The sequence below is a fragment of the Poecilia mexicana genome, unplaced genomic scaffold (assembly GCF_051168715.1).
Source record: "Poecilia mexicana isolate PSO_F unplaced genomic scaffold, ASM5116871v1 scaffold_13, whole genome shotgun sequence".
Lineage (NCBI taxonomy): Eukaryota > Metazoa > Chordata > Actinopteri > Cyprinodontiformes > Poeciliidae > Poecilia > Poecilia mexicana.
This window is the reverse complement of record NW_028263382.1, coordinates 11,153,240-11,168,259: the sequence shown is the minus strand read 5'-3', so window position 1 is coordinate 11,168,259 and position 15,020 is coordinate 11,153,240. Positions and strand designations below refer to the sequence as shown.

The window sequence follows — 15,020 nt, the reverse complement described above, 5'->3', positions numbered from 1 at the left end:
TTGTAGCGAAGAGGGAAATGATTGCCTAATGGAGGCGTGTCAGATGTAGTTCTTTAAAGCTGAAATCAAAAAAGGAGTCAAAGGCTTTCACGGGTTGCCGTATCAACTTCTAAAGCAAAGCAATCATCTTGGCTGGACTTTAGGAAGTACAACATCTGAAAATTGAAACGGACGAAAGAACTCGGCGAACATGTGCTGTTAATGAAGTGTAGCTTTTTAAAGAGCTGCTTATCAGAGCTCTGGCCTATATCTTAGCTTTGTGTTTTTTGCAAAGAGATTTTTTTTTTTCTGTCTTAAACCTTTTTGTTTTTCTTCCTGAATGTGTGTGTGTGTGTATGTCTGGCTTCCTTTTGCCTTTTATGGCAGAAAAAAAAATTGATATGACAAGGCCCGCTCCTAACTAATTAAAGGAAAATCCCTCATGCAGCAGTTTCATACTTTGAAATGCAGCACTATGCAAAAGCCAACCCCTTATTTATTTCCACAGTTACTGCAAAAAAAATATCCATTGTGAATATTCAGTGAGATTTTATTGTTTGTTGATCCATGCATGTTTCAGGTCAGGTCTTTCCAGCAGGTGACATAAATTGTAGTTTAAGTTATTTCCATTAAGACTTCCTTACGTTTATTTTATCTGTGAAATGACTTTTGTTTGAACGCCAGTCAAAAAAAATGGTCTGAGTGATTTTTAAGATGGAAGTCTGAGATTTGAACCAGTCGCACTTGGGTGCAAAACCGAGGCTGAAAACTTGACTTAGACATGTTTTCATGTCTAATCTAAAGATTTGATTTGACTTCAATTCTCACTGTAAAAATAAGAATACTTGACTTTGAAGATTCACCACTTAGACTCTAACTTGTGTGTGTGTGTATGTATATATATATATATAATTTTTTTTTTTTTTTTTTTGAAAAAAGATCATTGTTAATGATTGTTAAATTTGGCCTATGAGGCAGTATCTTGACTTCATATGTAGTGATGGAAGATGCACTAATCAACATTCTTGTTCCCGCTGTATGATTGCATTATTTCCTGGTCTGATCACCTGTAAAATTGCTTCACTGAGCTGTGCATTGTGCACGTCAACCAGATATAATCCTTCTGAAACCTTTCCAGGTATCTTAGTGCATGTGTGCATTATGAAAACAGATGTGAATGTCGGTACATTTACAGGTCAAAAGGGGGGAAAAAGTTTTGGCCCAGATAATGGTGTCATCAAATTTCCTCTCATGGGTAAATAAACACCTGCAGCACACTGCATGCCAATTCAGCCAGCATTTGTAGAGATATGGCTTTGCTACAATACAGAGTCTGCAGGGTAATATTTAGATACCATTAAGTAATGTATGCATTTGCCATCTGTTCAATTGTACTTTAACTATTTCAATGGACAAATAAAACATTCACATTTCTATTAGTCACTGACAATAAATAAAATCCCAGTAAAATGAGTTGTGTAGGTGCAGGGGTACCCATTCTTCCTCCCTTGACCTGTAGGGCTGCAATGTTTTATAGAGATTTCTCAATAGTACATAATCTTTGATAATTTTTGCAATTTTGAGAGGACCTCATGTTCAGAAGTTGCTCTGAATTGCATCACAAATGGATAGACCCCGGATGGCCTTCATATCTATGGAAAATGTTTGAATACCTGTGTAATGCATTTGTGCCTTGCTTTTCGGTTGGAGTTTCATCAGTAGTATATAAAGTCACTTTGTGATAGCTTTTTTTTTTTTTTTTTTTGTAGTTTGAGCTACACACCACAGAACTGATCCATTTTATTCTCGCTTCTCTATATAAGAAAAAAAAAAAAAAGGACAATGCCTTTGTGGTAGCTCTCACTTCGAGATGTACAATGTGCAACTCAGTGCAACACAGAGACCCTTTCCCTAGGGCATGCTGAAAGTAATACTGGGAAATGTAGGAACTCAAACGTACTGTAGATATTTACAAGCCAGTGTGATAGAGGATGCAGTAAAGTTATGAAATATGCATTAAACACCTCATATTGATGTTTGACATCTGAGTGTATTTTTTTTTTAGCAGAGTTCCCTGAGGTGATCGTACACTTCATTTTTAATGTATTACTTCGAGTGGAAAATCTAGAACAGAGTTTGAAAACATTATTCTATGCCTCTCTTTGTGTTCCAGTGTATGTAAAAGCCTTCTTAGCCCATGGAATACAATGCTTACTTTGACTGGTATTATTCGATGAGAAAAAGTAGTGTTTTTTTTTTTTTTTTTTGGTTTGTTTTTCTTTCAAAGAATGTTTTCTCTTCTTTGCATTTTCAGGTTGTGATGCAAAATAAACAGAGTAGTATTGTCTAACTCTAGTTCTCCGATTTGAAGAGAGGAAAGCAGACTAGTTTCTTGTGTTCTTTACACAGAAATCAAATCTATTGAGATATCTACTTTCTATGAATACGTTGTTTTATGTTTCTTAATTTAAAATAAATTTAGCTCAGTAGTAGAAGGAGAAGTTACTTTATCTTGATGTATTGTGATCACAGTCTAGATGGTCAAGAGTGGTTATGTCTCCAAATGTAAAATGAGATTATTTTAACTGGGGTGACAGAAATTGATTTGAGGAGAGAAACAGGTAATGATTGATATGGTTCTAGGAAGTTGGGCTTAAATAGAGTGTCACAACAGAGTGCGTAACTGGGTTTTGGGAATAGGGACATTATTTACATTTGGTCAAATGATGCAACTTCGTTCTGCATAAAATGATGTCTAAAAAGTTTTATGCCAAATGTGACAAATTCAATCCAAACATGGAACTTGAGAAGAAGTGGTTAGATAATATTGAGCTAGAATGTGAGAAACTGAAGAGATTGAAATGTTTCCTGGCCCCATCCATCATCTTATCACTGGATTCACTTTTAATAAATGAAGCAGAAAAAATGTAAGGATGTGACGGGAACATCCTGGACTAAATCCTGGTCCACTGCCAATGTTCTATGGATTATTAACAGTAGATTAGGGGTCATATATTAGTAGTAAAAGGGAAAATAGAAACTTTTATTTATAGCCCTTCTCATGTTACACATGATGCTTTGTGCGAATTGTGCTTGCTACTCGTGGACCAGTGTCATTACACAACATTTTAGATTGGAGCATATAATCATAGCTGGACCTTCATCTTTCAAAGATTAAGAGGATGATCTAAAGGAATTAAATATTGCATTTAACAGCATATTTTGCTGCTTCATTAACTCCACTGTTACGCGCATAAAATGACAGTAAAATGTAATTTAACTTATTATTGATGTGGTCTTTTCTGCACTTTTCAATTACTGAGGGCCTACAAATTGTGTATTTTGCACACAATTTAAATAGTAATTTAAAAATTACTATTTCTGTAGGTTGAGAATGTGGTCAGGGATGGAAAGACCAGGGCATCATGTACAAATGAATTATCACAGATCGTAAAACATAACTGTTACTCGTTACTCGTTTCTGAAACCTTTAATTATTCTGGATATGCTTGCAGGAATGCTCTTTTCAGAAGGCAACATTTCTTGTCTGAGTTGGCTTTTGCAATAATGCTTTTTTCAGACAAAGTAGAAGGACCAAACAAAACAAGATTTCAGCATTTGTTTCAAATATAGATGCCACATTCATCTTGATTTCTCATGTTTTGGTAACCAATGAAATGTTATCCACTCAGATAGGTATTGTAAAGAGACGAGCAGGTTAACATTTATAGAGATTAATGGCAAAAATAATCTCTATAATCAGTTGGTTTACAAGAGTGAAACGAGGAAAGTTACTTCACTTTATTAATTCACTCCTAATCGCCGTTTTAAAATGAATTTTACAATTTTTTATATTCTGCTGTGAATGTATGGTCTGCATATGCTTCTTTGTTCAGTCTGTGATGTTATTTGTATTTTATGTTGTTTGTTTCAAAAGTGCAGTATGTACCTTTTATTTTAAAATAAACAACTGTTTCTTTACATGTTTGTTAAAACCGTCACCATACCATGGTAGCATGTTATGAAGTAGATAATCTGTGAAAAGATCAGTCTGCTCCTCCTCCTCCCTGAGCTACTACTGTCGTCTGAAGAAACGCATTGCTCCTGGTTTGCCAAGACAAACAAAAACAACCAATCAGAGCCAGGAGGAGGGTCTTAGCACTGTCAGTCTACCTCATGTTCTCACTGCTAAATGTGCAAATTTTGGAGAAACAACTTACCTTTACAGGAAGACAGTTTACCTGCAGTCATCATCATTGGCCATAATAACTAGGCTGACGATTCATAACATGAAATGGCAACGACACACTGACAGGTGATTGACAGCTCTAAGCCCTCCTCCTGGCTCTGATTAGTTGTTTCTAGTTAGCACCGGGAGAAGGCAGAGGAGTTGAATTTTTTTCACAGATTGTGTCTCATGCCATACTGTCACGACATAGTGACAGTTTCAAGAAATATGTAAAAAAAAAAAAGTTTTATAAAAGTTGCATCGTGCTGTTTTAATGCTCAATAAAAATTCAGTAAATTTTTAAATGACAAAACAGTAACCAAGTAATTTGAGGAATAATATTGTTGAAATCAAAAGGCAATGTTAATTATAACTGCGGCAGTGAGCAATTCAGCTAGAATCATATCAGGACATGTCAGAGCTTCAGAGTGATATGCAATTTATCAAAACGGACAAAGAAGAAGAAAGTTAGCTAAACTGTGACCCAGTTAGTTTAGAATTATGGTTTTGTTTTGCTATGCTATACCGCAACAATTTACCTGCAGCCAAAGCTTTGTTCCTTGAAGTTGCACACATAGTCTCGCAACAAACCCACATGAGCCTCCCTGTGCTTAAAGCACAGATTTAACTGCTGCTTTTCATGATAAGACCAGATAACAGTACAGATGGTAACTGTATTACAAAATTATATGTCTATATACTTGCTGTAACATTAATTGTTCATTCAAAACTTGAATAAATCTGAAAGGAGTTTGACCTTTCTTCCCTCACAGCAATGCCAAAAGATTACCTACCATGCTATATGATTCATAATGCAATTTAAAATAACAGCAAGGCTGACCAAAGTGCAATAATAAAACAACAAAGCTAAACATAAAAGGCTAACCGAGGCCAGAGAATAAGAGGTGCACAAATGCTATAAAACAAAAGAAACATCAAAAACAAATAAAGCAAGTACAAATGTAAAAACTGTGATGTCAGAGTCAGGGTCTCACACTGGGTTGAAAGTCAGGGAGTAAAAAAATAGTTTTTAAACGAGATTTAAAAAACAACAACAAGAGAAGCTGCCAGGCTGACAGGCAAAGCGTTGTTCAATTTTGGTTCTCCCACAGCAAAAGCTTTGTCACCTCTAAATTTGCCTTTGGAACGGTTAAAAGCAACTGGTTTACCGACACGAGGGAGTGAGAAGGTATACATATGGATGCAGCAGTTCAGATAGATAAGAAGGAGGAAAATTATTAAAAGACTTAAAAACTAATGGAAGAATTATAAAATGGGTTCTGAAATGAACTAGGAGCCAGTGAAGTGAATTAATGCCAAGGCTGGAGAAATGTGTTCAGGTTTACTTGTTCCAGTTTAAAAGAAAAAAAAAATGGAGCAGCAGCATTTTCCACCATTGGTATGCAACCTGTGAAAGCCTGACTATTGACATTATGGGAAGTTACGAAAGTATGCATTACTTTCAATTTTTTTTTGAAAGATTGAGCCAGAGATGATGCTTGTTTCAGATATGTGTAATTTTCTTGATGACTATGCACCAATCATCGTTCTTTAAGATTCTAAACTTTTTTGACCACCTGGGCTTTTATTGTTCTAAATGTAAGATGCGAGTATGGAATCTACGGTGAGCAAATTTTGAGAGAACACGTCACAGATTTCCCCTTATTTTGAAAAACATTGCTGCAACTTCATATCTGTTGTATTTGGGTGTAAGTAAAATTACCAGGCACATGTTTACAAGAAAACCAGCAGACTAAACTAAACTGATTTTGCATTCTGAAATGACACAGTCGGGAGAGGGTTGTGCTTGTTGTGGCCAAAATGCAGTGTCCATATCAGCCATCCAGTAGATCAATTTTGTAAAACTTTCACATATTAAGTCTCCATCTCCAACCTCCTGATGTACCTTGTGCAGCACAGATATGCCTGTTGCACCACCGGCCTGCAACAATTTCCTCCACTGCCTGGGCTTGTCTGTCACAGCGCAATCTACAGCACTGTCATTTCCATATAACTCAAAGTTGTTCCAAATATATATTGCAGGGGCAGCGAATATCAAGCCGTGCATATCAGCACTCAGTTCAATCTGCTCAGTTGAAAATACATTCACTGCGAAACAATTTTGAATGTTTTTGTTGGATGGAATATTGGTTTGACTTGTGAGCAGATAAAGGGTCTTTTGGTCTGAAAATGAAGACTTCAGTGATGGCTCTTTTATTTTGGGTTCTCAAAAACATGCCGTAACATGCATAAAGCTTTTTTTTTTTTTTTTTGGTATTTTTCTTTTCCTTGTACTATTTCTGCAGTCACAGCAATTACTAAGTTATGCCTTAATATGTATATGTAATAACTCGCCGTATAACTCCAATTGCAGCACATTTTATTTATTGACATCTCTGGTACAGAGGTGCAAAAGTCTTCAAATAAAATATGCTTTTTTTTGTTTTTTTTTTTTGTTTTTTTTTGCAGTAACATCTCTATGTCCTGAATAATTATAGAGCCTTAGTTATTGGAATCACTAACAATTTCTATTTTGTAATTTAAAGTTGATTATAATTTCTAGGAACCTCTTTCTAATCCATCACTCATTGCTTCCCTTGACAATAAAAATTCAAAAGACCCGTTTCCCTTAGCCTCTCTCCAAAATGGAAAAGACAAGTGTTATGATCCGTGTTTTTCCTGTATAGTTATTTTTGCGATTTTCCGTGTTTAGTCCTGTTTCCCTGAGTTTTTGTTGTCCTCTCAGCCCTTGATTGTTCCCAGGTGTGTCTCGTTCCCTTGATTACCCCATGTGTATTTAAGTCCACCTGTTGTCTCTGTCTCTTGTCGGGTCCTCGTCAAACGTACGTCGAATGTCGTTTGTCTGCCTGCCACCACAGTTGAACTGTAAAGTCCTGTGTTGGTTTAGCTCTCTCATTCAGTCCTCAGTTTTTCAGCTGTTACTGGTAATTAGCTGTGTGCTAACTCTCTGCCATGCCGCCTGTGTTGGACTGTGCTTGAGCTCTCTTTATTAAATCATCATCATCACCATCATCATGTGGGTCTCAGCGTCGTTCTCACCGCCACCAACCACACCTCATGACAAAAAGAGACCATGCCTTTCAAATGAGAGATGGACGGAAGTCATCATTAAACATGAAATTACTATAATCGCATGTATTCTAGATGTCCCCATACCCACTTCCAATAACAACAGAGTAGAAGCAGTGGTTTGTAAAAGATTTAAAGAGCTTGAACTGTGATGAACAAAGCAGGTGAGGCATGCTAACACATGTTGCCACACTGCCTATTCTGTACTGTATTCATTCTAACAACTGCACCGCTGTGCTGCCACAAACAAATAGATTTGTTGTAACTGACCTAAAACAGCAAAACTTAAATCCGACTTGACTTGCAAAAGTGTGTCTTTATGTCTGTAAATATGTAGTTTCAGCTGTGGGAACAGGTGAAATGACTTTCCAATTATTAAGAGCATCCTTCCTACCAGATATTGTGAGAACACTCCAGACATGAATCTGATGGGCACAGAGATGACCACACTTATTCATAACTATGGAGGGAAAATCCCACTGGATTCTCTTAGCTCACTAATTTTGTGTTGATGCAATAAGAGAAAATGGGTATAATACTCACTTTGTTTGTAGAATCTCTATATTTTGTCTTAGTTGTTTTTGTTTTTCGAGCCCAACTGTAATTACCGCCAGCCTTATATTGAGCGGAGCTTCTTCATTCTGCAAAAACAACTTTGACCAGGTCCCATAACAATTACCACCTATTTACGTATTGATTTACTAACAAGTGCAATACATGGTTTGGTGCGAGTCCAAACCTTAAGAGTGCACCACATAGTTTGATTGTAGGAAAGTCACAAAAGTTGCTGACTCTCCAGTATTTTTGATTAAAATTTTGTTCTACAACACTGTGATCATTACAAAGAAAAAAAAAGTGATTTTCTGTCAGCGGGAAAGCAGGAAGGTCACTTGAGTTTTGACTTTACATTTGAATTAACATGTGGCCATTATTTATCAGATTGAAATAATAAAATCAGTTTGCAGATTTGTTATGCTGTATGCTTCCACACGTGTGCTAATCTGTGGCAAAACTGGAGTCCTGCAGACCTTAATCAGCTATGGCATCTGTCTGGTTGGCATGAAAAATGACCTGAGTTGTATGTTAGAAGAAAAATAAAATAAGGATTGAAATATAAAATAGCCATTCTGAAAAATGGAAAAGAAACATATCTGTTTTGAACAGCCTGCAATTTTAAGTCTAATGCTTAACAAAATAAGGCTTGCACACATGAACAAAAGAACACAAGGTTACAGTCAACTAAAGGTAATGCATTATGGATGATTGGAGGGAAAGAATATGCAATGTTGCAATAGAATAGAAATATCCTTTATTCTCACTCAGTGGGGAAATTCAGGTGTACCAGCAGCAAAGCGACTATCAAAAGGAAGCTTGTAGATTCACACAAAGGTAAAATATAATGGACAACAGCAAATACGGATGGGTGTTTATCGTGTCACTTATTGTTGCCATGAACATTTTCATCATCATGATTACTGTTTGAATTTATTGTGACGATGCTTTTACTTGGTGGAATGTAGACAACAAAGTCACTTCTCTCTTTGTAACTGGTGTTCCAAAGACGCACATTTCAAAATGTATGTTTTCTAACTGCAGTATTTGTGTTTGTGGGACGGCGACTGTAGTGACATGCAGCTAGAGCCAAACAGTTGCCTAAAATAGCTTGCAAAGTTGTTTTTTTTGTTATTGTACGTTAAGATCACTGTATAAAAACAGAACATTTTAATTTAATTTAAATTTCTTATCACCCATCTCTGAAAAATACTAAGAAATAAGACTGTACAGTTATTAAATAAAACATATTCAAGTTCTATAAAGAATGTGCAAATAAGTAGTACAAATAAACAAATGTACAAACTGTGCATGTAATATAAAAATGTTTCCTGGGAAGTGAGTTCATGTTGAGATGGCATACATAATTATTCCATACTCTTTTTTTATATTCCTACAACAGTTTTTTTGCTGCTAAATAATTTTGTCTCCATTTTTCCCTCTTAAATAAAACGTCTAGACATCAGAAAAATTGCTTTTGTTTATAATATACAGAGGTCTTTTGGTCTATTTCATGTAAAATATTTGCAGGAATGCCAGACTATATGATGAACACAATCATCTGGTGGAGAGAGTGAAGGGAAGAAGTCTAGATTGTAGGCGCTGGAGTTGAGGTGTAACTCCACGTTCACGTTGTGTGGGAGGTTTTTTATTCATGCACATGTCACAAAAATCGGCTCTCTCTCCTTTCTCCTTCCCTCCTTACTCTCTTCTCCTCCTCACGTCTGTCTCTCCTCCTTCACAATTTCGCTGCCCTAATTTCGAGGCGACGGCTGCAGAGCGCGCTTGTTCTGTCGGCAGTCCATTTTTTATTTTTTATTTTTTTTTATTGTTTGCTACTTCTTTAACACCTTCATAATGTTTTTCATTAGAATTTGCTGTCGGCACCCGTCAGTTCCACTCCATCCGATTACTGTGTTTTTCTTATTTCATTTTCATTTATTTATTTACTGTGGTTGCATCCTCCTCCGTCTATTGTCTGTTTCTTCCTCTACTGGGAATTCAATTATCCCGACCGATGTTTTATGATGTTTCATGACATTCACTGACGGATTCATTATCTCATCTCTTTGCATGACAGGATAGTTTTGCATACCTTCGCAGTGTGCATCTAGATTTATGAAATAATGAAACCATTTCTGAAGGTTTTATTCACATGCTTAGCTTTCCCTTTCTCCTAATTACCAGATTTTTAGAAAAACCAATGAACTCATGGGAAGTGGTAGAAAATGTAAAGGTTTTCTTAAGTTTCTTTGAATTAACTCAAAGCTGTACTCTGGAGTCAGTTTTTATTTCTTTGTGCCGGTAGTTTTAACTTAAACAGCAATGTTCTTTAGGGTACCTCCTAATTTGCAACACAGACCTGAACTTTACTCAGCTTTGCAAAAATATCTCAATTCATTACAACATATATATAGGATAGGTTTTGGCTGGTAAATCTACAGTAACTCTAATTAAATGTTTCTGCTTTTTTGTAGTTTTCCTTTTAAGTTTGAGCCAAGTAAGGACAAGATCTAAAGTTGCAGCAAGACTGTCACATTTTTTTTACTGTTTTTTTCGGGATGAGTTAACCTCTGGGGGTGATAAAAAGGTCAAAAACTCTCTGCCATTTTTGTGTGTTTGATCTCATCCTCTTTTTATTTCGCTCTTGTTAAAATTTCACAAAACCTCAGAGGAAAAAGAACCTCATAAAGCATGACACGAGAGTATGCTAATTCCAAGCCAACTCGCCTTTCCCTTCATTACGTGCGCTCTTTAATAACACTCTCTGTGTTGCAGGAAATGAGTTTGGCCATCCTGAGTGGCTGGATTTCCCCAGAGAAGGCAACAATCAGAGCTACCACTATGCCCGGCGGCAGTTTAACCTGGTGGATATGGATCATCTCCGCTACTGTCAGCTCTACGCCTTTGACCGGGACATGAACCGCACCGAAGACAAGTATGGCTGGCTGGCGGCTCAACCTGTAAGGACAACACACACTGACCTCTCGAATTTTTGTGCAGGGTTAAATAATAAAATCACAGAATTTGAAAAATATTACAAAATAAAGAAAGGCTTCTGAACCCTCTTAAGTGATGCGTACAAAACACTAAACACAGGCATCAGTGCTTTAACATTGATTCAAAAGGTGGATATTAACATGGTCGGGTGTTCAGTGTTGAGGAGAAAGACAAGTGTGTGAAACTACTTACTTGGATTTGACAGACTGGCACCCTGTCCAGTTGTTTAAAACACTCTTTGTAAAATCCAGTCAGGCTATTATTCGCCCCAGTATTGAATGGCTGCTTGTGACATTCATTTGCGTGAAAAAATTTATATATAATACAATTCCGGTAGATGTAATTTCTGCTCTGGTTCTGACTGGCATTGATCAATTTCCCTATTTCTTTTAGCAGCTGAGTACCTTGAATGCTTTGTATTAGCAGGCTTTGCAGTGAATGGAAGCAGCTGAAAGTCTTACTTTCTCCACATAATCAAGTGTTCACCACAACACAGGATTCTTTTTTTTTTTTTTGGAAGAATCATAAAGCATACACTTTGTTGGGTCCTCGTTAGCTTTGGATTATTCCTTCTTTTGAAGATATGGTTCAAGTTGTTTCAAAATCCTGCAACAAAAAAAATGTATTGAACAAAGCCTGATTGTGGTGGGAGGAGACAACCTTGCCATTTTCAACTATTTATTAATTATCTCAACCATTTGTACCATGAGATATTTCTTCTAAGTAAACTTTTTTTTGTCATTGTCAATGGGACTGTATGATTCCACCTAAAATATCATCAGACATGTTTAGTATTACCTTTTAGTTTAGAGGTTTGTGGCTCTGTGTCAGAAAAGTGTGTCTTAAAATTACGTTTTAAAAAAAACAAAAAAACAATCTGGTTGTGATTTACTTTGATTATTTTTTGGTTGTTTGGTAATAACACATCATTAATTTCCCCCTTTAGTGACACACAAAACAAATTAAAAGGCTGAAATTTTATTTAGAGATTAAAACTGTTAGCAAACATTTGTCCACAAACAAATTTATTCTTCAGATAGCATGCAGAAATAAAAGCTTCAAAAATGGAGCTTGTTTTGTAAAATGACTTGTTTTTCTTGCATCTTCTTATAGTTCTCCTCTTGAGCAGTAATAGATTGCATTTGCATTTTTGAACTCCTATCTTTACCTATAATTGAAACTTAAGAATTAAGTTTAAAAAAAACTTAATTCTTGGAGTAGTTTGAAGACAAATAAGGGAATAAAACAGATCAAAATCATGACTAACAGGTTTTAGATGAGACTGGAAAACAAAATACCCCTAATATCCCTCGGAAACGGTTCTCAAAACAAAATCCACCTTTTGATGTTTCATGCTGACCTGCAGATGGATTAAAAGCAGCAGAGTCTGAGAAATATCCCACAGCATAATTACACACATGCTTAGATCAGAGGAATTATTTCAGAATTTTGCTCTAACATTAAACAGTGCATCTTCTTACATGCCATGGAAGTAAATGAGACGGAGCTTTGGATGTGAGGGAGAGGAGAAGGAGCCTTTTGGGAGAGTGATATGAAATGCTGTTCCCAGAGGACGCTCCTGGCAAAGAAGACAAATATCATTGGCACGAGTGCTGACCTGCTACACACTGGAGGCTGTTTTTCTTGGCTCTTTCCGTGTTTTTAGTGTAAAATGGTTCGGTAATTGACAGCTCCACAAAACACCGTTAAGACGTCACCATCTGTAAAATAAGTCACGTGTAAAATAATTGCCAAATTATATAGTAACGGTGTGTGACTGTAATTGCCTCTAGGTGCTTTTGTGTGTGAAGCTCAGGGATCTGGGGGAGAGCGGGGTCGTACATCACTAGCAAAGTGTCTCCGAGTCACTTTATTGACACCTCAGCCGACTAAAGGCAGTGAAAAAGAAATTCATGTTGATTCTTCAAACAGCGGGGCAGTTTTCCAAATCAAACTGCAAATCAAAGTAAATTTAGTTCAATTTAATGTCGACCCCTAAGCTGTTTTTATTGCCCAGCAGGGTTATTGGGCTGTGGAAAACTTAACTGCAGATGCGATATTTACTATTGTTGCTAAACAGAGGGAAGCAGAGCAGACACAGCTGGTGCTAAAGACATATTGTAGCGGAACAAAGAGCAGGGCCACTGGGTTCTTCAGAAATGACCTGGAAATTAGAGCCAGGCATTTCAGAGACTCCTACAAGAAAGTTTAGTGAAGTATGCTGAGAACTGGAATGTTTTCTTGGATGACTTTAACCTGTTTGTAATAATTTCTTGTTAAAATATGAGCATAGCTGAATAGTTTTCTGATTATTGGCCCTCTAAACTTAACCTTACTCTGTAGTAGACATTGACCCATTTCTGTTATCCTGTTGTACAAAGTTTTTTTTGTTTTTGTTGTTGTTGGAAACGTTGCTGTTCTAATACTATTACATTTTTCTATCACGTCTTGAGAAAGTTCATTTAATCAGATGAGAACGGAGAATACTGCATTGGATTTTTTTTTATCAGCTTAGCAATGTGCAAGTTTTTCCTATTTTTTGCTCTGTCTGCCTGGCAGGTTACTACACTCTTTCCCAATTCCATGCAGTTCAGTTTTATTATATAACATTTCACAACAAATGACATCTCAAGGCACCACATGTAATACAGAGTGGTCAGTTTAGAATTCAGAATAGTAAACATTTATCTGTGTAAGGGAACCCAACCAATTACTTTGTATATTTACTACAAGGGAGCATATGGCAGCAGTATGGGTTCCCAGTAGAAAAGTGCACAGATCTTTGTCTATATTCTTCTATTGTCAAAAATACACAATTTCGCAATTGTGTTTCCATTAAGTAAGAAATTTAATTAAACTCATGTGAATGAGCTTGTTCATGCGATAAGTCATTAAAAATCATGGCAGCGGCGAATGTAAACATTTACTTGAAATATTGATATGTTAGCCGTGGCGGTGGCACTCATTATCTATCAGCGTCAGGGGAGACTTCGGCGTCTTATTCAGGCTTTGGCGCGACAGAGCCGTTATACTTAGAAGAGCATACATATGCTGTATTTTGTGGAAATTGCAGTAGCTGATTTTACAGAAGAGATTCAGCACGTTTGAATGACACGACTTTTTATGAGCTGCGCCATGCTGTGAGGACTCTGGTGGAGCAAGCTGCACTGTCTGAAAAACAAAAACAAACCATACACCTGGTACTACTTCCTGTCATCTTTGGCGTCATTTTTCATGAGGAGCAATTTTTAGTAACATCTGGCTGTTGATCACGACTCAAGTGATGTGAAAAATTGCTTGAAAAAAATCGCTTGATATGGCTGAAAAAGCACATTAACCTGGAGCAAAAACTCTTGGTCCAGGGGGGTGGGTGGGGGGGTTCTCAAGACTTTATGACCCGGAATGCCACAGGACCAATGGTGAGCTTTTTTTGTCCTGCTGAATTTGCATGGTTACATAGTAAACTTACTCCTCTTCCAGCCTATTCACTGCCATGCTAAACAATCTAACTATTGATTTAAGTGTAAATAAGGCACTTGTAGTTATTTCCTGATTTAAGGGGATCAATGTACATTTACTTTACTTGGATGTTATGTTCTGTTGTGTATTTTGGAAAGCTAAGAGAAATGGGAAAAAGACAGTAAATATTTCAGATTAGTCTTTATATAACTACACACCTCTGCCTTCCTTTGCAGACATTTTCTCTCACAATATATTCATACCCCAAAGAAATCATAATCACTGCTTTAATAGGTCATAAAGGGGGCAAATAATTGTAAAGGATGCTCTGTGTTAAATTCTGATGTAGACACTGTAATTACTGCGCTGTTATTCCAAAGTAGAATTGCTCAGTTATAGTTCAGTATTGTATGCCCTCAAGATATTAAAAAAGCAATCCTATAGTAATGGATCACAAGAATTACATAGCTTGCTTTGAAATGCAAAACAAATCTGATCTAATAATCTTTTCATAAACTAATACATTAGAATGAATAATTCAAAACATTCTACCTTTATAGCTTTAAGATTGTGGCATTAAAGTGGACTCTTGGGAAATATTACAGCACATACAAATAACAGACTAAATAAATTATCTGAAGACCAAACTACAGCGGGAAATAATATTTCTATTGCCGTAGCTCCTGTAACTGACCCTTTGCGTCAGACTCTG

At 36.5% G+C, this 15,020-nt stretch overlaps 1 protein-coding gene across 1 annotated transcript in view; it reads left to right on the top strand.

The window, feature by feature from the left end:
• gbe1b (glucan (1,4-alpha-), branching enzyme 1b) overlaps window positions 1-15,020 on the top strand; it is a 106,666-nt gene that overhangs the window by 60,240 nt on the left and 31,406 nt on the right. Inside the window, exon 13 of the mRNA XM_088011660.1 lies at window positions 10,628-10,812. Within this exon, the coding sequence (XP_087867786.1) occupies window positions 10,628-10,812 (185 nt within the window). The remainder of the gene's footprint in view (window positions 1-10,627; window positions 10,813-15,020) is intronic.